At 47.6% G+C, this 21,428-nt stretch overlaps 8 protein-coding genes across 8 annotated transcripts; 6 read left to right on the top strand and 2 right to left on the bottom strand.

The window, feature by feature from the left end:
• Positions 1-533: 533 nt before the first annotated feature.
• F4807DRAFT_69292 (putative gibberellin 20 oxidase) lies at positions 534-2,186 on the top strand. The gene is made up of 5 exons (XM_048003359.1): positions 534-596; positions 656-1,319; positions 1,391-1,510; positions 1,560-1,925; positions 1,985-2,186. Exons 2-4 carry the CDS (start codon positions 791-793, stop codon positions 1,895-1,897), a joined length of 987 nt encoding a protein of 328 aa, XP_047854596.1. The 5' UTR covers positions 534-596; positions 656-790; the 3' UTR covers positions 1,898-1,925; positions 1,985-2,186.
• Positions 2,079-4,712, bottom strand: F4807DRAFT_69319 (uncharacterized protein). Its single transcript, XM_048003360.1, has one exon. The coding sequence runs from the start codon at positions 4,624-4,626 to the stop codon at positions 2,377-2,379; it is 2,250 nt and encodes a 749-aa protein (XP_047854595.1). The 5' UTR covers positions 4,627-4,712; the 3' UTR covers positions 2,079-2,376.
• A 331-nt stretch (positions 4,713-5,043) lies between these two features.
• F4807DRAFT_459909 (uncharacterized protein) lies at positions 5,044-6,299 on the top strand (the record flags this gene model as incomplete). The annotated part of the gene is made up of 6 exons (XM_048001437.1): positions 5,044-5,077; positions 5,133-5,203; positions 5,270-5,484; positions 5,540-5,621; positions 5,682-5,973; positions 6,037-6,299. The coding sequence occupies 6 exons, from the start codon at positions 5,044-5,046 to the stop codon at positions 6,297-6,299; spliced, it is 957 nt and encodes a 318-aa protein (XP_047854594.1).
• Positions 6,300-6,307: 8 nt separating this feature from the next.
• On the bottom strand, positions 6,308-8,224 carry F4807DRAFT_69218 (cytochrome P450). The gene is made up of 3 exons (XM_048003358.1): positions 7,967-8,224; positions 7,462-7,908; positions 6,308-7,412 (listed from the first exon to the last, which is right to left on the bottom strand). Exons 1-3 carry the CDS (start codon positions 8,143-8,145, stop codon positions 6,491-6,493), a joined length of 1,548 nt encoding a protein of 515 aa, XP_047854593.1. The 5' UTR covers positions 8,146-8,224; the 3' UTR covers positions 6,308-6,490.
• Positions 8,225-9,066: 842 nt separating this feature from the next.
• Positions 9,067-9,564, top strand: F4807DRAFT_459907 (uncharacterized protein; the record flags this gene model as incomplete). The annotated part of the gene is made up of 1 exon (XM_048001436.1): positions 9,067-9,564. One exon carries the CDS (start codon positions 9,067-9,069, stop codon positions 9,562-9,564), a length of 498 nt encoding a protein of 165 aa, XP_047854592.1.
• Positions 9,565-11,344: 1,780 nt separating this feature from the next.
• F4807DRAFT_423720 (uncharacterized protein) lies at positions 11,345-12,813 on the top strand. Its single transcript, XM_047997807.1, has 3 exons — positions 11,345-11,747; positions 11,814-12,138; positions 12,211-12,813. Exons 1-3 carry the CDS (start codon positions 11,448-11,450, stop codon positions 12,381-12,383), a joined length of 798 nt encoding a protein of 265 aa, XP_047854591.1. The 5' UTR covers positions 11,345-11,447; the 3' UTR covers positions 12,384-12,813.
• A 301-nt stretch (positions 12,814-13,114) lies between these two features.
• On the top strand, positions 13,115-14,990 carry F4807DRAFT_467219 (cytochrome P450; the record flags this gene model as incomplete). Its single annotated transcript, XM_048002463.1, has 4 exons — positions 13,115-13,344; positions 13,410-13,942; positions 13,995-14,229; positions 14,297-14,990. 4 exons carry the CDS (start codon positions 13,115-13,117, stop codon positions 14,988-14,990), a joined length of 1,692 nt encoding a protein of 563 aa, XP_047854590.1.
• A 4,143-nt stretch (positions 14,991-19,133) lies between these two features.
• On the top strand, positions 19,134-20,814 carry F4807DRAFT_69073 (ras-domain-containing protein). Its single transcript, XM_048003357.1, has one exon. It carries the CDS (start codon positions 19,742-19,744, stop codon positions 20,624-20,626), a length of 885 nt encoding a protein of 294 aa, XP_047854589.1. The 5' UTR covers positions 19,134-19,741; the 3' UTR covers positions 20,627-20,814.
• The last annotated feature ends 614 nt before the right edge of the window (positions 20,815-21,428 follow it).

Here is a 21,428-nt window from a genome sequence, read left to right as displayed (position 1 = left end):
AACATTGTTTATCATATGGTATGATGGCGATTCGAGGGAAATTCTTATAACCCTGATTATCATGCGAGTGATGAAATACTTGCAAGTAATGGTTGCAGTTCTTAATGCATTTTTCAATCTGCTCCTCTCATGTTTAGTTTCTGGTGTCCAGCGCGCGTCGCTTCATTATCTGGACTTTGGTTCTCCTTTGAAACATATCATTGTCGTCTATCTGATCGTGGCCAAGCAGAACCTCGAAGTTTCCGGTGATGATTCTCTGAATGACCTGAACAAAGACATTGTCGATATTTCGCAACATTTCTTTCCAGCGTTAGCGATAATATCTAGTTTATAATAGGAGGCGGGGTAACTACCTACCTACCCTAGCTTACCCGAACTAGCTTCCTCTATCTACGCGGATATCATTTCGTAAGCGCGGATTATATCACCAAATCCACCATGATGCTGTCGCAGTATGTCGACAAAGCCTGAGCGAGAAACATAAAGTCTCACTGTTTCTCGGGCTTAGTACGCGGCGATTTGTTTCTATAGTGAGTCGTACAAAGCTGTAGTTATTCGAAGAAGCAATATTGCTCCTCGGATTGATGATCGGAGATGTCCGTCGACCTTTATCAGATAACCCATTTTCACGCTACTAACATAATTCAACAAATAGCTCTCTTACACTATTTTATTGATAATTTGATAGCGCTGCATATCTTGAAATCTGAAATAAATAACTCGGGGACATAATTTCGTGTTTGATTCAATCTGAAGATATCCGGATACCGAAGTTATTAGCAGTTCCAAGATGGCCGTCGAACAAGCGCCTCCGGTCACGATTCCCGTGATCGACATATCCGGCTATATCGCGGGGGATTCGTCTCGAACAGCTCAAATCGCGGAGGAATTGAACGCCGCATGTCGCGCCCCCGGTTTCTTCCAGATCGTCGGACATGATGTCCCCGCCGATCTACGAACTCGCCTGTTCGAGAAAACCGCCGAGTTCTATCGTCTTCCCGCGGCCAAGAAATCCGCCTTGGGCCAGGGTTTCTCCGTGAACGGCGCGCGGGGATACGAAGCCATCGGGGCCGAAGTCATGGAAGGCGATTTTAAGGACCAAAAGGAGGGTTTCATGATGGGCCCCGAACTACTGCCCGGAAGGTTCCTGCAGGGGCCAAACCTGTGGCCCGAAGAAGCTGATTGCCCCGGATTTCGGTCGACCATGGAAGAATACTTCGCTGCTGCTCGGAGTCTTAGCGTAAAATTGTTCCGGTTGCTGGCGTTGAGCTTGCATCTTGAGGAACACTACTTTGATGATTTTGTCAACAGTCGAGACTGTTAGTAACCAATCCCTTTCGGACAATGCTGTCAATGTTGTCAATGATTACTAACAGTCCCACTACCCCAGCTATTTCTATGTATCGCATACATAAATACCCAAAGACCAATGCCGAAATGGCGAAGAAGTCCCGTGGAACGGGTGCTCATACGGACTTTGGCGCCATGACACTCCTGCTTCAAGATGACAGTAAGATAGCCGCCGTGGGGTCCCTATCGTCCAACTAACAGTTCTTCAGTTGGTGGTTTAGAGGTTTTCCACCGGCCCACAAACACGTGGAATGCCGTGCCCTACGTCCAAGATGCGTACGTTGTCAACATCGGCGACATGATGGAGCAGTGGACGAACGGTCGATATATGTCGACGGTCCATCGCGTGATCTCGCCGATTTCGGATAAGGACAGGTATAGTGTGGTTTTCTTCAACGAGGGCCTACTAGACCAAGTCATCGAGTGCATCCCAACTTGTATTGAACCCGGCGAGACCCCTCAGCATCCGCCTGTGACGGTGGAAGCGCACTTGCGAAAACGATACGGAGATAGTTACGGAGGGGGCAAGGGTAACGACGCAAACTAGGAGTTCCTAAAACTTGAAATAGTATAAGGTATATAGTATAGCCAATAATCAACGTCTACTTTTGGTTGAGCCCATCTGAAAATGTAGGCTTTTTCAATTACCCCTAATCTAGGTTCGGTTCGGGGATCTTCCGGTCGAGGAAGGTTGGATGTGGGTCCGGACGGAGCCGGTTTGGGGGATGCGGCTTCCTTGCGGAAAATCTTTGATAGTCATGTATGCCAGTCTGTTAATTAGTAAGCTACCTTTTCATATGATATACTCCGTGTCTCATGATAGATATGACTCACATATCTGAGACTTGAATGAGTCCTCATCGTGTGTATTCAACCCTCCCCCATAGACCATATTGTTCATTTCTTAGCCTAGTCTTATCCTGTTATATGTGGTAGGTACTGAATAGGCAGCGTCATGGAACCCTTGGGCTTCTTTGCCAGCAATTAAATAGCATGGAGTAGGCAGCATGCCGGACTGGCTCACTATTAGTGGGTTGAGTCCGCCGAGTCTTGTGTGAGATCACTGAATAAAGCCATGTCGACACCTTGTAGCGTCCAGTCATCTATGCCTGCCTCCAGGCCCGGGACTAACAGATTAAGGTAGTTCTCTTGCGACGCACTTGTATCGAAAGACGACGGAATGGCTTGCCAATCAGCATTAACAGGCTCGACGACGCTGAATTCATAGCCTGGTGGGCGGGTTTGGGGGGACGTTCCTCCTTTATCTCGGTTGAGCGTGGAGACTGGTTCGTGAAGGGTGACAAGACCCGTGTCAGTGTATCGCGATACAGGAAGGCTCCCGGACTGCGCTAGCTCAACCGAATTTGGAAGGGGAGGGTGATGTTCGATCTGGATAATCCCGAAGTACGGGATATGTATATGGAGCGCGTGGAAAGCATCCTTCGTATTACCAATACACTGAGACTCCTGCTTGGTAACCTCTGAGGAGGCATGAACATGGTAACAACCTCCTTGGAAAGAGTTATCCTCAATAGCGAGTAATGGCCGGAGGATGCTAGAGATCTTTTGGGCAATGACATCCTGATGAATTTCAGCCATTGCCTCCATTATTTCGAGGGTACGTTCGAGTAGTCCACGATCGCCTAATCGTTGGTGGCGAAGGGATTGAAAATTGCCGATGTCTTTGCCATTATCGGTGTTGAGCTGGCGACGAACTTCGATATGCGCAAGACATAAAACTATGCTTCCAATAAAAGCAACGAAATCGACGCCGCGACAGTAGATATTATTTGGACAGGAGTCTCGAAATGAAACGAACAGCGTAACGATTGAGCGACTGGCACTTGCAGCAGTCATCTTGCTGTAATCGTAGCTGGGCTCAACTGATGAAGGCAACATCATATACGGCAAATGCACCCGAACGAGAAGATGATAGTATGCGAACTGATTCATAAGGCGGACAGATTCCTCAAACGCCTTTGCGCCATCTCTAGTAATGGTAGTGGGATCAGAAGCCATCAGCCACCACCGTGGTGGCATTATCGCGGCAGCATCCTGCAGGATCTTGTCAATCTTGCGCGTCGCCACGGGGTCGGTCCTTTCGGCACTATTTCGCTGGAGAATAAGACTAGAAGCAACTGCCGCCATACGCTCCATGCGTTCCACATCCATGCACTTGTCGAGTGCATCTGGACTGGCAAAAACGTTTTCGGGTGTACCTTGGGGAAGACCTAGCATTAACGACAGATATCGATCTGTGAGGACAATGCGAAACCACATGTAATCAGGGTTAATACGATCCCGTGTTTCGCTCTCGATGATAACCGGGGAGCTGGTGCCGGAGTGTAGTCCCATCATCTGCGCTGCGGCCATAGCTCTACGGTTTGCTAGCCAGGCGCGGCGGAGGGACCCTGCGTTATCCAAACACATGCTCTCCACCATGATGCACTCAATGCCCTCAAGGGAGTTGATGAGTTCGTCGTTACTTGTCACTAACCTAGTAGCGGCGTTGAACACAAGAGACATAAGATCATGGTGGTCTAAACTCAGACCGACGAGTCCGCTCGTAGAGCTGGGCGGGATACCTTGTAAGAGTGTGGCTAGTAGCAATAATTTTCTTGCGATCAGGACTGGATGTGATCCCTGTGAAGGTGGCTGTAGCATACACCGCGTTGACGCCATTTCCCCGGAGAAAAACTCGGAGTACGGTCGAAAGACCACGCCATGAAATAATATCGAAACATGGACCGGGACGCTTAAGATTATATCGAGGTCCTCTTGGCTAGGCCACGCTTCTAGGAGAGCACGGGATAGACCATCAAGATTTCCGGTCGCTTGACTCGCTAGCCCCAGGCCAGGGATTGCTGTCGCCGCGGAGGGAGACAGATTAGGGTAAGTACCATGAGTGTTTGGTGTACCTAAATGGCTTGAAATATTGGTGGCGTTTCTTACAGTTCGATGTAGGACCTCATCTTGCTTGAGTCGACTGTCCCGCTGAACCAGTTGTTCGACTAGAGATTCTAGCCGGCTAAGCCTATTGTCGTGTTTTCTTGTAGATGCCGTGTCATCAGGTAATTCCTGACTAATGCACTTTGTTTGACGACTTTTACACCCATCACAGGTGGCGTCTGTAGGCGCTGCAAAGGTGCACCGGATTTTGCGCCGCTTGCATTCCCAGCAGCTTTGGGTGCCTTTCCGGAGCTTTCTTCGCTTGGGTGCTATATCCGGTCTCTCTTCCACCGCGGAGGGGCTACCACAGGGCTGTGCTTCTGACATTTTAGTATCGGCGTAGCTATTTTCTCCGTACTAGTAGAGCGTTATTAGTGAAGACGTTAGAAAGAAGCTATTACTTTGCATGTGCCTCAAAGCAGTGGTAAAATTGATGTTGCAGTGATTTCTCCAGCTGACTGCAGTTCCGCCGCGGCGGAGAAAAGTAGCGCACGGGCTCGAGTTTAGGTCCCCACTAAATTCCCCTTTTAGTAAACCACATCAAAAACAAGCTAATATGATTGGCTGAATACCGTAAAGGGGGAGGCCATTCGAATTGCTATCATGACTCTAGGTGTATGGAAATCATATATAACGCGAAGACGCCTTTCTATATTGAATATGAATATCCTGTCATCTGTACAGATCCATTCTCCTTCAAATCGAATATAGTTGAATCATTTACCTTGTCAACCACCTATCAAAATGGTTAAAGTCGCTGTGGCCGGTGGTTCTGGGCGTGAGTTGATCTTCAATTTGATAGGACTATACAATTCAATTGACTGGCTACACAGAGGTTGCCCGAGAGATCATCGATGCTCTTCTAGAGTCGAAGAAGCACCAGATAACTATCTTAAGCAGGAGGGTAAGGAGGACTCCTGAAAGACGTGCACTCGTCCTCATAGCTCAACGCTAATATCTTTTGCTTCAGGAGGCTCCGACCTCAACTCCAATCGCATCTGGACTTCATTGGCAGTTTGTGGACTACAATAACAAGAAAAGTCTAGTTGAAGCCCTTCGAGGGACCCACACCCTCTTGTCTTTCGTCCAAACCCTCTCGGATCCCGACCAGAAGTCGCAGAAGAATTTGATCGATGCTTGTATTGAGGCCGGTGTGAAACGCTTCGCGCCGAGTGAGTTCGGAAGGTATTGTTAGCCACAGCCAACGCATCACGAGTAGAGTAACTAACCACCCACCAAGCAAAGGGACAACCGATATGCCTTGGTTACGAGTAAAAGAGAACATAAGGGAGTACCTTGAAGAGGTGAATCAGAAAGGAAAGGTATATTTCCCCAGCTGCCATTTCAATACCCCAAGAATGTTGAACTTACATTTCTATCAGGTTCTCGAATACACCTTATTCCAACAGGGTTTCTTCCTGGACTACCTAGCCTATCCTTACAAGACATCCAAGTATCTTGATCAGCTGCAAACTATCTTCGACTTTGAGAATAGACGTGTGATCGTCGTAGATGGCCATGAGGACGCTATCATGACTCTAACTACTGTCGCGGACCTCGCAAAGATCGTTGCTCGGGCTGTTGATTATGAGGGCACGTGGCCTAAGATGAGCGGAATCAGGGGCAATAGAGTCACGTTCTCACAAATCATTGAGATCGGAGAGAGAATTCGAGGTGAGTAGTTTCTGCAATTGCACATAGCAAGAAGGTGTTGTGATGTTTAACGCAAATCCGCAGGACGCCCCTTCACGGTCGACAAGGTCAAAGTCGAAGACCTCGAAAAGGGTGAGCTGAAAACAACATGGAATATAGAAGCGATTCATCATTCGGTCTTCAAAGAACAAGCACCGGCTTTTCTCAAGGCCATATCAATTGGCATCTTGCTGAGCAGTTTGAAAGGCGCATGGGATATATCGGATGAGCTGAACCAACTTTTTCCTGATTTCGAGTTCACTTCTATTGAAGACTTCCTCACAAGGATCTGGGAAGGAAAACAATAAGTGGTTATCGCTTCACAGTAGCTGTACAGTATCCTACCTTTGTAAGCGACCTCTTTGAGACGGCGCTGTTAGTCAATCTCGCCATGATTATTTAAATTCTGGATCTCATCAGTCTTATGGTGAATTCTGAATGTAGTTAATCTAGGGGACATTTGGGATGGCGCTGGAATTCTACTTAGAATATTAATTCTCTAAGCTGGGGCTATACCCTCTATGTCTTCAACTGATATTGCTGGATCCATATCGGATCTTGAAAACGAGATTTTCCACTTCATGCTGTTCCTCGGGCGGATTTCGATATCTATGTCAAAATCTGGCAATGGTATAGCAGGAAACAGAGGCGAGTTTTCTGTGGTAGGACGAACCCATCTGCCGTTTATCGGGTTTACGTCAAATCGTAGTACCATCAAAGCCGAGAACAGCAAAGCTTCTGTGGTCGCAAAATGGCGACCTGGACATAGGGTCGTGCCACCGCCGAATCCACGAAACGCGATAGGGTTAGGGCGCTTAATACCAGGCTCTCTCACAAACCGCTTGTGATAAAATTCATTTACATTCCTGCCCCAAATTGACGGGTCGGTGTGGTGTATGTTCGACGGTATTAAGACGGTACTACCCTTTTTGATAAGGTACTTGTTGTCGAGCATGATCTCTTCTTGGGCGACCCGAGCGGAGACGGCACTTCCGTGGACACGGAGCATCTCTTGGAAAGTTGATAATAAGATAGGGCAGGACTGCTTGACATAAGCCATGTCAATCGTACAGACACCACCTACCTCCCGAACCCCCTTAGAAAGTTCAGTTCGGATATCGTCCAAAACCTTCGGGTCTGAGAATATGTAATAAATCACCCAGAAAGCCGAGGGAATGGTGTTAGCGAGTATAGCTAGCACACCCCCAAGCTCTGCCCTAGCTGTATCCTTGAGAGGAATATGGAAGTCCTCGTTGATTTGGGCTCGTACTTGGATAAGTCCAGAACCTTGCTTGTGCCCACCCTCCTCAAAATATCGTTCCCAAGCTTTGGCCATGTACTCGCGAGCTTGAAAGGCCTCCTTGGCTAATAACCAAGGGAAAGCATTCAGGATGAACATGAATATGTTCGGCTCAAATTTGCTGGTTTGGTTAGCACATTACATAAATACTTCGGTGAGTTTGAACGTACTACCAAGCCTCCTCCATCTCAGGATCCCGAAATGGATTCCGTGGACCATAGACACTTTCAGTGGTAGCATTTACAAGCTCATGGCGGATCCAATGGAACATCTTCACAGTTGTGGGGCCTTCTCCTGCCCATTTCTCTAAAGAGTCAGCGATGACTTGAACAGCTCTCCTGTCCATGGCTTCTAGAGCTGGCCCAGCTTTTAAAGTCTGATGAATATATCTTGAGAAGCGCATCAAATACCCTTCATCGTCTGTAATGTTACTGGATATGATGTCATTGGTTGCTTTGCTAACTCTTATTACGTTTTCTGCTACAGTTGCTTCTATGGCCGAGAAAGACAGCGTCCTAAATTGGCGTTGAACCACGGGAATAAGCGAGATGGAATTAACAACGTAAAGTCTTGTGCCCGGAAGGCGAAGGGTGTATATAGGAAGATTGTGCTGTTCTCTTGAATGGTACTATTAGTAGGTATCGCGTTAGGATATGGCTCCCAAGGCCCACCAACCTCATAAAAGAATAGAATCTTGTTTTCATAGTCTTCATTCTCACAATAGGGGTTATGAATGGAATAGCGTTACCAATTGCAGGCGGTTCTTTTGGGCTCTGAGTGAGATGCAATAGGACGTGAAGGAATATGTATACCCCAGCAATCGCCGTGGCTGCGATAGCAAGATTGGAAATCATGATGCTGGTGATCGTCCTTCCTTGATTACTAGCCTAAGAGGTTGGCATGTATTGAAGCAAGATATCAACATCAATATTCGGTGTGGGTACGTTTGCTGACTCAACTGGATCCATTCTTTTAAGGTGCGGCCCGCCTCCTAGGCGGGATCGGATAATTGTTTATCAGTGGATTTAACTCATTTCAATTAGCTTGCCTCTGTTTTACGTAATAAGTTCTAGTCTGAGCTTGCCGTGACGACCTCTAACTTTTCCTTAGCGTAGAAATCTAATCCTAGTCAGGCCCATTCAACATGGATTCCAGAACACAACGATCAACCGCAACGCGAACTGCTTCACCAAAGTCAACGAACGAATCCACACCAAAAGATCCAAAGCCTGACACCGAACTTACCAATTTTGTAACGAATTGGTGCGAGTCGCTTGATTCAGACCAATTACACCCAGACCAGTTGAACGTAAACCAATACGCAGCACAACCAGAAGAAGCTTATTCAATAGACAACGATATAAGCGCAACAACTAATTCAGGAAATACAACCGAATCCACACAATCTAGCAAGCCTTCGCTGGTGGAAAAACCAACCTGTCGAACCGATCTAGAATACAACAGTATCATATACGAACTGCACAATATAAATGAACATCCAATATGGATTGCGAGACTCATTGATTTTGTAAAGACGAACGTTCCCGAGAGGATGAAATACCCACACAATGTAGAAGAATGGAAGAAGAAACACACCGAATTTCGAACCGCAAATTGCGGATGGCCTCATACCCAAACAAAAGAAACTTTGAAGGCACCTACCTATATGCCTCCCATTAAACCCTCCTTTCACAACATTGAACAATGAAGAGAAAGCGGGCGAAGAACACACTTACCTTTTCCAAAGCTACAGCCAACGCTATTATAAGAAAACAATGAACGGTATTGCCCACAGGGCCCCGATATCAACACCCAAACCAGATATAGCTTTCGGGTATCAGCCTCAAGCTATTTTTAGGATCACGGAACGGGCGACAGATGAAGACGTGCATAAGCTGTTAAAACTGAGAGATTTGTACATTGTTAACGAGGAAGGCCTTTTGCTTCCGTACTTGCTTGTAGAAGTGAAAACAGCGTGTAAAGACATGGAAATAGCAACGAATCAGCTTCTTGGAGGAACCTCAATCACAGTTAATCTCTGCGATGGGGCGATCGAGAACGACAACGCGGTTTTCGGCGTTACAATGCATAACGAGTTCGCGAAGATTTTTGTGACATGGAAAAACGGTGAGAAGCACTTCATGAAAGAGTTCGAAGCCTTCACGTTCCTACACTTCGATCAGTATTTTTTGTTCCAGAAAATGATGTTCAATATCCACAAATGGGCAGCAACGGACCGATTGGAGACGGCGAGGAATAGGTTCACCGTATGAAGCACTAGAACTTTGTAATGAACTATGAATGGCGTCAAAACTTCAGTTCAAGTAGAACTTTATTTCAAGAAGAACTGGGGCCTAGCTTTAGTGGCACTTAGATAAAGAAGCTGGTGCCGGGGACTAGGCAGAGCGGCAAGAAGACACTAGATGTGGTGGTGCGTTGATTGATTCCCTGGGGAAGAGCCTAGATACCTAGGTATGTAACGGTCTCTGAAAACGAATTTGAGGAATAAACAGCCTCAATGGCCGAATGCCTCTCAAGATGTGAGCGTTACGATCCAATCAAAAGAAGTCAGTGGGGCTTATCGGATCACTTATTTCCCCTCTCTACGTGTTAAGAATCTAGAGGAGGACAATCCCCTCTATTGTCTATTTTATCCTCATTGTTACCTTCGGATCGAGACTCAGAACTCTAGGTTTGTTACAAGTCAGGCGTCCCTATTCAGCACCACATTGACACTAATACCTTAAACCAGAAACCCTGCAACTAGCTCGTTGCACCTCCTAGATCTGTATACAACTCGATTAGCTGTAGTTACCTCGAGTCGCTCTTTGGAGCGACAGCTCCCTCCCTACCGAAAAAGATTATCCTCCAGTCCTGCCCCTACTCTTACTTTCATTTTAAGAACTTAGGCCCCCTTGTTCATTAGTAGGTACGCAACATAGACCTCAGGTTTCCTAAGTACCTACCTAGGTGAGAGGTTTCCGCCTAGGAATAGATGGAGTGTACAAGCTGGGAAGGTGCTACTTGCACTGTGGGAGGTATTTAAAATCTCCGCAGGAGATTTTAAAGCTTTAGAGAATAATAACAATATAACATTTTATCCTCTTTAATTCTTTTCTAGTGCTTTTATACCGGAATTTACGCATGGGAATATCGTTACAACATTGTCATTATTATTAACTATTATTCGTTTAATTACTCGTTTAGCTGTATTCTTAATTAAAGTTGGTAAGAAAGCCCTGTCCGTGCCGTTGTTGGCCTTGTTATTTGGAATATTATTCTCCCTACCGTTAAAAAAAATATTAATATAACCTTGTTTCTTGGCCTGTTATACTGTTATTACCGCTATTTCTTATTTACTATTTTGGCTTGTTGATGTTTGCTTTCTTACAAGTATAGTTTATGTTTATTCCTCTTCCGGCTGTGGTTTTGTTCCGGGGATTGGGTAAACAGTGGAAAGACCCGACTTATTTCGGTGGTCCGCAGGTGTTTAGCTTATCCGGCGTGTGGGAGCTATATTTGTGGGTTGTTAGGGTTGTACAAGGGCTGGCTGTTTCGTGTCTGTAGTTGTTTCCTTGAGAATGGGATTTATATTGAAGGAAAGAGTTGCCTGGGGCGGGCTTTTGTGTGTTTGTATTAGATGGAGTATATAAGCTGGGAAGGTGCTATTTGCATTGTGGGAGGTATTTAAAATCTCCGCAGGAGATTTTAGAGCTTTAGAGAATAATAATAATATAACATTTTATCCTCTTTAATTCTTTTCTGGAATTAAGGAGTGCGGCATCTGAACGACAACCACTTAGGCACATATCATCTATCTGTGTAACGAATTGGTTGCCAAACAGCCTAGCCAGCTATCTTTACACACCTATCTTAGGTATCCGAAATTACTTTCGGGTTCTCACATCCTACCTATGTGACATGTCATTTGTTGTCACAAGATTCTGAGCAGCAAGGAAGGGCCTAAGACGCCTTTCTATCATACCTACGTACCTAGGTATGCCCGTAGTTCCCCGTGCCGTTTGACTGGAAATCTACCCCTAAATCTTCATACTGCATCAACCTGAAAGACTAAGATATTCTTTGACATCCCCTGGTACTGACCTCAGCAAGTTTCCAATCCCCTTCTTCTCCTAAAACGTCTTACCACCACCTCATGATGGCGACCTGCGGAACATGCTGGAAGGAGTTCCGCAGCGATCAAGCGCGGCAGCAGCATATGGACGCGTTTTACCACCACGCTCCCGAACATGAGTGCGATACATGCTTTCGCTTCTTCCACTCATTCAGCGCAGTGGTCAACCACATGAACGCGAAGAACCACTGGCAGTATAAGTGCAATGACTGTGACGACTCATTTTTGAGCAAGGAATGGCTACGAGACCACGAGGTCGAGGACCACTTCTATTGCGATCCCTGTAAGCGATACTTTTCTTGCTACAATAACATCAAGATGGTAAGTAAGAGAAGCTCATGTCTCAAACCCCTCTCGTGACCATGATCTGAGAATCTCTACTCTTAGCATCTTAACTCGCGCATTCACCGCGGCCAGAACATGCAATGCCCTTTTTGCAAGCAGCGTTACACAACCGCTACCGGCGCTGCTCACCACATAGAGAGTGGTTCCTGTCCAAGCGCGCCTGGCCTCGACCGCGACTTAGTCTACCGCATCATCCGTGCCAAGGATCCTAACCACATCATCTCTAACAAGCTCCTCGAGTGGAGCGACTCTACGCGCTACGAAGCTACATCGCAAGCATGGAACGGATTCGCGTACGAGTGTTCTCTTTGCCATCGTCAGTTTCAGAAGCTCGAGTCTCTGAGCCAGCATCTTAGCTCCCCCGTCCGTGAGTTGCTGTTCATCTAGCGATCCCCCGCCCCAACAACGCATAGAGCGTCATGCCTAACATTCTATCCAGACCAGCAGAATCTGTATCACTGTCCTAAGCGCATTGCTTGCGGCCGCGAATTCACATCCCTTGCTGGTCTCATGAATCACCTCGAGAGCGAAAGCTGTGGATACACCAAGTTCGAGAACGTGCAGAAAAGCGCCGCGGGCATCATGAGCTCGGATCGTCTTATTGGATTCTAAAAGTACCGCCTAGTCACCTAAGAAGGCACAGTTGGACTCGCCGAATGAGGCAACACGACAGCACGCTTGGTTTGTTCATAGGCTTTGGATGCTTAGAATATCTTTGGCACGCGAATGAGCTGTTTAGCTCTCGTGGAGATACCTGGCTGTGGGATGCCTGCACCCAATTTCTGATGTGAGATCAGTGTGGTGATTGATGCCACTGTAGGTAGATTAGGTATCGACCTTGTATGGACGGTTTACATCCTGACTCACCTTTTTTCTTGCCTACTTTAGCTAACTTGTGGAGGAAAGTCAGATGTTCGTGTAGGTTGAGGAACACCGTCCTACTAACTCCTATACAGAAGAACCCCTTTTTCATTTTGCTTTAAGGGAAAGGGGGGCTTGGTCCCGCTTTCCCCTATCTTTATTCCGCTCGCGCAACTTGATCATAACTACGAACTACAGAATGCATGTATGAAAAGACAAATTATTACTGGTGTGTACTTGTTCAACCGTTATGTCGACCAGGTTGAGAGGCTTGATATTCCGAGATCCTATTGGATAATCCCATCCCTTACTTCCTCGTGTGCTCCCTATATGTAGTGTTTGTTGGTATTCATAGGTATGTACTTTTCATAGCAAGGCGCCTAGACAAGGACAAACTGCATATAACCTATCCAATATCCACGACATTGACGAAAATTCTCTTTCTGCTGCCCGATATAAGTGCAGAGAACTCGACAGGGGTCATGTTTTCTGACCTTGTTTCGCTACACGCAGCCGATTTAGGGGCTGCGGCTCTGCTTCTAATCGCCGCATTCTGGCTCCGGTATACTGCCCGGCGTAACAGGTTTACGGTGGACGAGAAGCGCGATGATGCCAAAGGTGCTCCGCCGACCTTCCCTTACGTATTTCCACTATTGGGAAGCCTACCAGTAGCATATCTATGGAACCCGAGAGCTTTTGTCTTGAACCCGAAGTAAGCAAACCGCAGCGGCTCGGTTATCAATGCCTCTGATTTGTTATATTGACCTCGCTATCCAGCAATTTCTTCCAAAGCGCGCGTCCGGTCCGCGTCAAGATCCTTACGCAAGAATTCTACACCATCTGCGGACCCGAGAACGTCAAGGCTTTCTTTAGAGGCTCCGGGGCATGCACATCAATCCCCTTCGTCAAATTCGCGCTTGGGTACGCCTTCGGCTTACCGTCCAAGGCACTGAGTCTGTACCACAAAGACGACTCTGGCGGCGGCCATGTGCCGCACCCGGGCAGCACGGTAGAGGCCCGCAACCGCATCGACTACCGCGTTAACCAGTCCTTGGTCCGATTTCTAGAAGGAAAGGGGCTTATGCCCTTTTGGAACAGGTTTGCGGACGACATCACGCAGCGGTTGGGTGGGCTGTACGACCGCATTGGCTCCGATTGGGAGTATCATGCCGACCTTATGGAGGCCGTCCGAGACGAGGCCACCGTCTCCATCCTCAATGCTCTCTGCGGCCCGTACCTCTTGGGTCTGAACCCGCACTTCCTGCAGGACTACTGGGATTTCGATCGCAACTTGCAGACCTATCTTCAAGGTACGGGGCTGGGAAATATATGGCAGTGTACTGAGGCTTATCTCGCTCCCAGGTATTCCGTGGTTCCTTGCCCCAAGGGCCTACGCTGTTCGGAAGAGGGTGCTGGATGCCGTTAAAATTTGGCAGCGGCACGCAAGAGACCACTACGATGATTCGGCCATCGATGCTGATGGCGACGACCCATTGTGGGGGAGCAGCTTCTTCCGGGAGAGACACGATATGTTTCTCGAGATGGACGGTTTCGACTATTCAGCTATTGCATCCCAAGACTTTGGAGCAATATGGGCGTAAGTTATACCTGATGCTTTCACCTCCAGGTTTGGACCGCTTACGACCAATTTCATCATATTTCAGGACAAGGAATTCCATTACTGCTGCGTCCTGGGCCATCTTTGAAATATTTCGAGATCCCGAACTGCTCGCTAGTATAAGAGCCGAGGTTGGCGCTTGTACGGTCACATCTGCAGACGGCCGCATCCGGTTCAACGTTGACCAACTGCTGCGCCTACCAATCCTCCAAGCCGTCTACGCCGAGACTCTACGACTTAGGATGGACTTTTATCTAATTAGAATGCCAGACAAGGTAGACATGAATATCCAAGATTGGGTTATACCGAGGCGAAAGGTCATTGTTACACCGACGACAGTTGCGCACATGGATACCAAGACGTGGAGCACCGGCTTAAATAACGAACATCCCGTCGACCAGTTCTGGATAGGAAGATTCCTTAAATATCCACCAGAGAGTGAACATAATGTCAACACACTACCACGCGTTCCCGCTTCTCCAACATTCTCGACAAAAGAGTTTGAAGGGTCGTGGATCCCTTACGGCGGCGGACCGCGACAGTGCCCTGGTCGACACTTTGCCAAACGCCAGATACTATTGACCACCGCTCTTATGGTAAGCCTGTTTGACTGCGAGATATCAGAGGAAGGTAAGAATGTTCAGGGGGATTCGACGCTCAAGGGGTTCGGCAGTGGTGTGTCGCTTCCAGACGGCAAAGTCCCCGTAAAAATACGGCGCAGAGACGGAGGTAGCATGTAGACTATCAGACTCAAGGCGTTTTTACGTAAGCATTTAAGACATCGTAGTCTTTTCAGGTAGTAATGCTCTTATACCTTAGGGAGTGTGCCGGAGGGAGGTTCTTCTGGGGTAGGGGGGATGGTTTCGAGTCGTATGCCACTACTAGTTACCGAATTATCGTCACGGTAGACATACGTAGTATTCAATCTAGATATGCGTTAAGAAGACCTAGTGTTAGGGGGGTATGGTAGCTGTGAAGATAGGAGAGCTTTCAGCCCCTGAATCTGAGTCTTTCCCTGTAAACCCTACCTAGGTATGTAGTGAGCCCCCCTTCATTTTCACTTTTCAATCTTTCGAAGATTATCCACGTGGTCAGGATATCACGCTGCCCAGATGATAAGGGTTGTCATTCCATGGGGTCAGGCATCAAAGATAATCATTCGATAAATCTGCACCTTATGGATTCTATGGCAAAGAAGTAGTTACTACCTAATTAGCATAGGAGCAGCACCAAAGTGCTTGTAAGCAAGAATAAGTCCTAGAATGTCGTACGTTAAAAGCAAGGGAGAGCGACTTGCAAACTAGATTTTGACTGCTACACGTCGCATTCTAAAAGATGGTAATTGCGACTTTGACTTGATCAAGTATGGTAATGGGGCCGGCCCAGTACTACTCCCATTGCCATTGTGACTCGCATATGCACGATCGCCTCAAATAATAGGTAAGGGACACGCTGAAAAGGTTACTACGCTCACTAGAGAAAATGGATAGGATTGGGGTACCTTAACACACTATCTGCGTAGCGAGCCAATCAATAAGCGGTGCCGTTTGTCCAAATCATTGTGGGTATCACTGCCGCCACGCTACACACTCCACAAACGACGCTAGTACCGAGAGAAAATCACCTACCATAAACAGCAAGTATGGCATGTGACCGGATCTAGACCGTTTCAAGTCTATCTTGTGTGATGTAGATTTTCTTACAATAGATATGCCGGGATCTACATGGTCTGCCGGAGTTCGTCTGGTTTCCGATCTTTCGTCGCATATTGACAATACCTAGGTTGATGAGAGCTGGAAATTTCTTTGAATAGGTAGTAAGTAGGTGTATGCACACGTGTATAGATGGTTCCAATAGCTCGTGTTAGTGTTCAAAAGCCTGACGCCATGACACTTTGCTAACGATTTCCACCGCCAATTGATAGAAATGGCGGGGCGTAGAGAACCAGTCTGGACGCTGTCAGGACTCTACACTAGATTCTGGATACGCTATGACCCCTTTTCTGGGCTTAATCCCTGATAGCACGTGTAATCTATTCTCGTTTAGCATTTGACGACAGCAGCGCTAGGCTTCTTTCGTAAGGGCACAGGCTATTCTCCTCATGATTTCCGCGAAAACATGGATAAATTATGCTGGGTATATCATCGACGTTATTACCAGTTCTGTTCATCCACAGTGCGTGCCGTGGTGATCAGTCAGAAATTCTCCGACTAACCTGTCTCCCGGTAGCAGGGCGGAGGAAATGACCTGGATGCCTGGAGAGTTGCTAGCTTCAGATAGGTAGACGATAGATAGGAGGGAATACCCGCCACGCCCTAGCGGGGAGGAGCCCAGTCATAGCCCAGTATGTCCCTTGTTGTAACCATCGCGGCACACGGTGGACTGTGCGCATTTTGAAGAACGCCCCCTTAATCGTGACGATTGTATCGTTTTGGGCAGGAAGTAATAGGCAAAGACGGCCCAAATACGTACACAAGTATGATCGAACGAGATGGGGTGAAATCTAAGTATCGGCAACAAACCTGCTCAGATCGATGAACTTATTAATGGGCAAACTTGAGTGCAGTCGGTCAGACCTAGTTGCATCGTGAAGCCACATCTACCCGCTTCAGCGATGGGCGTTCTAGGTGGAACTGGTAAAGTATATTATGCTCTTGGCATTTTGTAGGCCCACGAACTTGGTCGCAACGCGTTTACCAACCCATTCAAAGGCCTGTTGAAGGAACAGGGCTGATAAATAATTTGACTGGTGTTGGATCGGCACTCGAGGAAGCAGGTTCACTTGTTTCAAAGCGAGGGTGTTGCTTAAGTTAGAATCTCGAGACGGAGCGGAATCCTGTCTCCTGACGAGATATCCCACCTGCGTCCATCTCGAACCTTTTTCTCCTATCAGTAAGAACGCCTCAAGCCTCAAATCGCAACACTTAATTGGCTCTCAAATCCCCCAGGAGAGCACCACGGTAGCAAACCTGCGCCTTGACCTGCATGCAAGTGTGCGACCCGCGAGGATTAGGGCGAGCGGGGTGAGTTGACCGGCAAAGAAAGCCGCACCTATCATGATTGACACTTACCTGACATCACGTACCTCGGCGGCTCTAAAGATGACGTCCGGTGAGCAAGGAAAACATTCCTCCAACGCCGGTCTCCTTTTTGAAAGGGCCCCTTTATTATTCCAATTCGATGCTCCGTCATGTAGGTGATACCCTGAAATCTGCATGGCTGAATATCTAAAAGCATGAGCAAACTACATAGCTGTAAGCTATCCGAATCGCTGGCGCCACTATTTTAGCCCACATGTCCACCCAAGATTGCGAATAAATCGTCCGATGAAGGGGATATCTCATACATAGCATTAGGCATGATACACATACCTGCACGCTAATATCGTCAATCGTCTAACGTACGAAGCTCGGTGTGGGTGGCAGGTGGTGTGGGATTTTAAAACCTTGGGTTGATACCCAAGGCGACTTGTGATGAACCTCTCGTGGTCACAACCTTTCGGTGCTCCTTCAATATTTCACTCGTAGCCGAATGCGACCTTTTCTTATTTCCCCTTTCCACCTCTTGTCCCTTGATGCGTATCATCTTGCCTCATTATATAACCCCCCCTAATCTTAGATCTTAGTAAGACCTTGCTACGGCCTTGAACTTTTTGGATTATTCAAATCGTCAATTTGCTACTTCGACAATCCGAATCAATATACCTTTACGAGAACTTCCTCTTCTCATATCAGATCTCGTTAGGCTTTTCCTATGCATCATAAGTGCGTACTTGTGGTAGCAGCGTTTCGCCGATCGGCCCATCCGATCTTTCGTTCTACTCCTCGGGTGTTCGCGAGATTTTTAGTTCCCACAGGTCCCTAGTCATTCGGCGATTATTTGCGGATTGTTATGTTGACGATCAGCAGCACCAGAGGCTCGAGCGTTAAGCAAGACAGACAAGATTATTAAGGGCCTAGGTGTTGACGAAAAGGTGAGAAAGGTGTCAAAAAGGGAGGGGACCCTCGGATGGAATTGTCGAATTGAACCAATCCGCATCACCCTGATCACTTCAAACTTTACACCCATGGATGTGCATGGTAACCCCTGACACCCTGGACACCCTGGACACCCCACTTGGAAACTCAAAAGAGGACCCTCGTTGCCCCACCGCGACCACTACCGTAAGTACATGTACCACCTCATCCCTTACCCTTACACTGCGCATTGAAGTACCCAGTGTACCCCCCAACTTGTCCATCTCCCATCCCCATCAAAATCCCATCCATCCATAGCTTCCATCTATTCGTTGCGCCCAATTCGTGCCTGGCAACTGCCACCGCTTGCTTGGCCCAGCCATCCGGGTTAAGACCACGGCGGTGGAAAGTTTGGGAAATCTTACCATCGTCAGCTTTTTGTTACTTCACTTCTTTTTTCCTCTTTTTTCTTTCCATCTCCAAGCTTCAAACAACCAACTTGAACGCTCACGCCTCACGCCTCAGGACAATCAACTTCTTCAATCACACCCTACTTACTAACAAATAATCGCTTTCTTTAAACCATAATTCATAGGCCGTCGAAACCCAATATCCAAAGAACCCACCTTCTGTTTCGGGATATTCGCTACGAGTTTAGATTCTTACCTTACCTACTATCAACTAGGGCTTCTGCGGCTCTTACTTCTTCATCCTATTACTCACATTACCATTCGGCTGATTGGCTTTCGTTTCGTGATCCAAGCACACGTTTTGACGTTCCAATCGCATCCCGTCGTATCGCATCACATCACATCCTACCGTCACGCCCAGTACGGTTTTCTGAACGCGCATTACCAAGCATTACTTAGTTTGGATGTACCCATCCCAAACGAAACACGAAATATCTTACTTCCACGTCCGTTTTGCCACCACATTGCCATCTTTAAACTGCTATTTAGCTAGACCAACGCTTCCGAAACTCCTTGTACCGAAGATTTCGTAAACAGAGATTCGATAACCAGGTACTAAATCCTTCATCTCTACGGTTCACCCGGTGGTTTGGCTCAGTTTCCCGCGAACCCTATAAATACTGTCTTATAAGTCAAATTCAACGGCGGTTAGACCCAAACGGGGAAAAGCCGTTGGATTCTGGTGGAGCTGCGCTAGGTAGAGAGAACATCGGACCCTGCAACCACTCCTTCTTGTGGTTGAAGGGCGAAGGAAAAAAAGAGAAAAGGGAACCAGTGATCCCATTGTCTTGTTCTATACATTATACGCTACGCACACTGTCATTGCCTCTTCGAAGTTTACGGTCCCTGTTGTACTAAACCCAGATATGAGCATCTACGGAGAACCACCTGTTACATCTTCCATTCGCTAGTCTGCTTATTCTGACTAACGAATCACGGTCTCCCTTACTTGCCTATTCAAGTATATGACCAATACCCGAAAAAGAAATAGACGTCAAGAATAGAAAAGAGGGCCAGAAAAGCTAGGAACGACGAAAGAGTAGAGCTACGGACAAAGTCGCAGCAATGCATCACAGTCAACAACAATATCATCAACCACAACAACAACCCACATCCGTCCCACAGCCGCCAGTACCTATATCGATCACGATATGCGGCGATGGCGGATGTGGTAAGTCGTCCATCACCCTACGGCTAGTCCGGTCCCAATGGACGTCCGAGTATGACCCGACCATCGAAGACAGCTACAGTATCACGCGGCGAATCGACGGGACAACATACCACCTTTCCTTAACCGACACGGCGGGACAGGAAGAATATCGAGGCATGTGGGCATCTTCTAACCTGAGCGCCGATGCCTTCCTCCTCGTCTACGACATCACTTCGAGCGACAGCCTCGATGCCCTTAACTACTTCAATGACCTCATAGATATGGAGGCCGAGACGCGGTTAGACAACGCGGCGCGGGCGAAGAGGGCTGGTTTGGGGGCAGGGCAGAGGAGAGGGAGTGCCGGGCTAGGAGGGGCAGGCAGCGGCGCGAGGACGATACCGCCGGTCAAGATAGTAGCGGGCAACAAGTGCGATCTCCAGGAGTCGCGGCAAGTACCGGCAGCACAGGGACTGGAGTGGTCGCGAAAACGCGGGTGCGGTTTCATGGAGACCAGTGCCCGCCTTGAGGTGAATATTGAAGAGACGTTCAATCTTATAGTTCGCCGCGTGATTGAGGGCCGTCGTCTAGCAGAGATGGGTGTCCTGGACAACACTGAAATGGACCGTCGCGGTGTTACGAAGCCCCTGACGCCTTTGGGAAATACCGACGACCGAGATGGAGATATGGAGAAGCCTGGAAGCTCGGGGCTAATGAGAGGGCCTCGGCTTGGCGATGGTCAAAGGTTAGGTTTTGGAGGGAGGGGGAAAGACGGATTCTGGAGGAGTTTACGATGTTGGTAAGACGGATTTCGCCCACTTATCGACTCTTTCACATCGACCATTGCTCGGCTACCACACGCGACGGGTGAATTTCAAGATGTTTACAGCAAGCCTGCGAATTGTTGGAAGATAAACTCGGGGAAACCGAGGAGAGACATCGATCCTACGATAGACTGCGATGGGTCGGAGGAAGATCAATCGAATATCGCTAGGATCACCTCACGAATGAACGAATTTAGCCGGCTGGTCCAAAAACGTACCACTTGTCACTTACCCCTTACAACCAAACTATTTTGATTCTCTATTCGCGATCGGCTGGCGGAAGCGAGAAATTCAACGGAGTATCTTTTTAATCGCCCTTTCCCTTTTGGACCGACGGCTTAGGCATATCGTATCTCAGAGACACCACACACAGGCGTTCTTCATGACGGGGAAACGGAGAACGACGGCAACGGTGTAACAGTGAAATATCGAAAAGTTGGGGTATGGATATTTATTTATCTTCCTCTCGTTGTTTTTAATGCGCGCCCGGGAAGGCAGGGGAGAGATCTGTGCGGATATCTTACGGACTAATCCGTATGCCTGGTCTGGTTTGGTTTTTGGGTTGACTTGTGGGTGCGGCATGGCGCGGCATGGCATGGCATGGCATGGCATTGCTTGATGACTGGAATGAATGGTGAAAAGCTTGATACCTACTAGATAGGTGCCGTTAGCGTTCCGTTTTCGTAATGACGATTTGTTTTTTTGCCCGATTAAGGGCATCGTAATGTTGACTATACCTTTTCTACGTAAATGTGGTTTGTTACGATGTGCTTGAACCTTC

This window comes from Annulohypoxylon truncatum (genome assembly GCF_022578515.1).
Source record: "Annulohypoxylon truncatum strain CBS 140777 unplaced genomic scaffold F4807scaffold_14, whole genome shotgun sequence".
Taxonomy (NCBI): domain Eukaryota; kingdom Fungi; phylum Ascomycota; class Sordariomycetes; order Xylariales; family Hypoxylaceae; genus Annulohypoxylon; species Annulohypoxylon truncatum.
This window is presented reverse-complemented; position numbering and strand designations above follow the sequence as displayed.

Excerpts from the sequence above, each read along its gene's own strand:
- F4807DRAFT_69292 (XM_048003359.1), top strand. The coding sequence starts at position 791 with ATGGCCGTCGAACAAGCGCCTCCGGTCACGATTCCCGTGATCGACATA. Across the intron at positions 1,320-1,390 it reads TTTTGTCAACAGTCGAGACT|CTATTTCTATGTATCGCATA; the intron begins GTTAGTAACCAA and ends CCACTACCCCAG. Across the intron at positions 1,511-1,559 it reads ACTCCTGCTTCAAGATGACA|TTGGTGGTTTAGAGGTTTTC; the intron begins GTAAGATAGCCG and ends ACAGTTCTTCAG.
- F4807DRAFT_69319 (XM_048003360.1), bottom strand. The coding sequence starts at position 4,626 with ATGTCAGAAGCACAGCCCTGTGGTAGCCCCTCCGCGGTGGAAGAGAGA.
- F4807DRAFT_69218 (XM_048003358.1), bottom strand. The coding sequence starts at position 8,145 with ATGATTTCCAATCTTGCTATCGCAGCCACGGCGATTGCTGGGGTATAC. Across the intron at positions 7,909-7,966 it reads AGATTCTATTCTTTTATGAG|AGAACAGCACAATCTTCCTA; the intron begins GTTGGTGGGCCT and ends GTACCATTCAAG. Across the intron at positions 7,413-7,461 it reads GAGATGGAGGAGGCTTGGTA|CAAATTTGAGCCGAACATAT; the intron begins GTACGTTCAAAC and ends TAACCAAACCAG.
- F4807DRAFT_423720 (XM_047997807.1), top strand. The coding sequence starts at position 11,448 with ATGATGGCGACCTGCGGAACATGCTGGAAGGAGTTCCGCAGCGATCAA. Across the intron at positions 11,748-11,813 it reads GCTACAATAACATCAAGATG|CATCTTAACTCGCGCATTCA; the intron begins GTAAGTAAGAGA and ends CTCTACTCTTAG. Across the intron at positions 12,139-12,210 it reads GCATCTTAGCTCCCCCGTCC|ACCAGCAGAATCTGTATCAC; the intron begins GTGAGTTGCTGT and ends CATTCTATCCAG.
- F4807DRAFT_69073 (XM_048003357.1), top strand. The coding sequence starts at position 19,742 with ATGCATCACAGTCAACAACAATATCATCAACCACAACAACAACCCACA.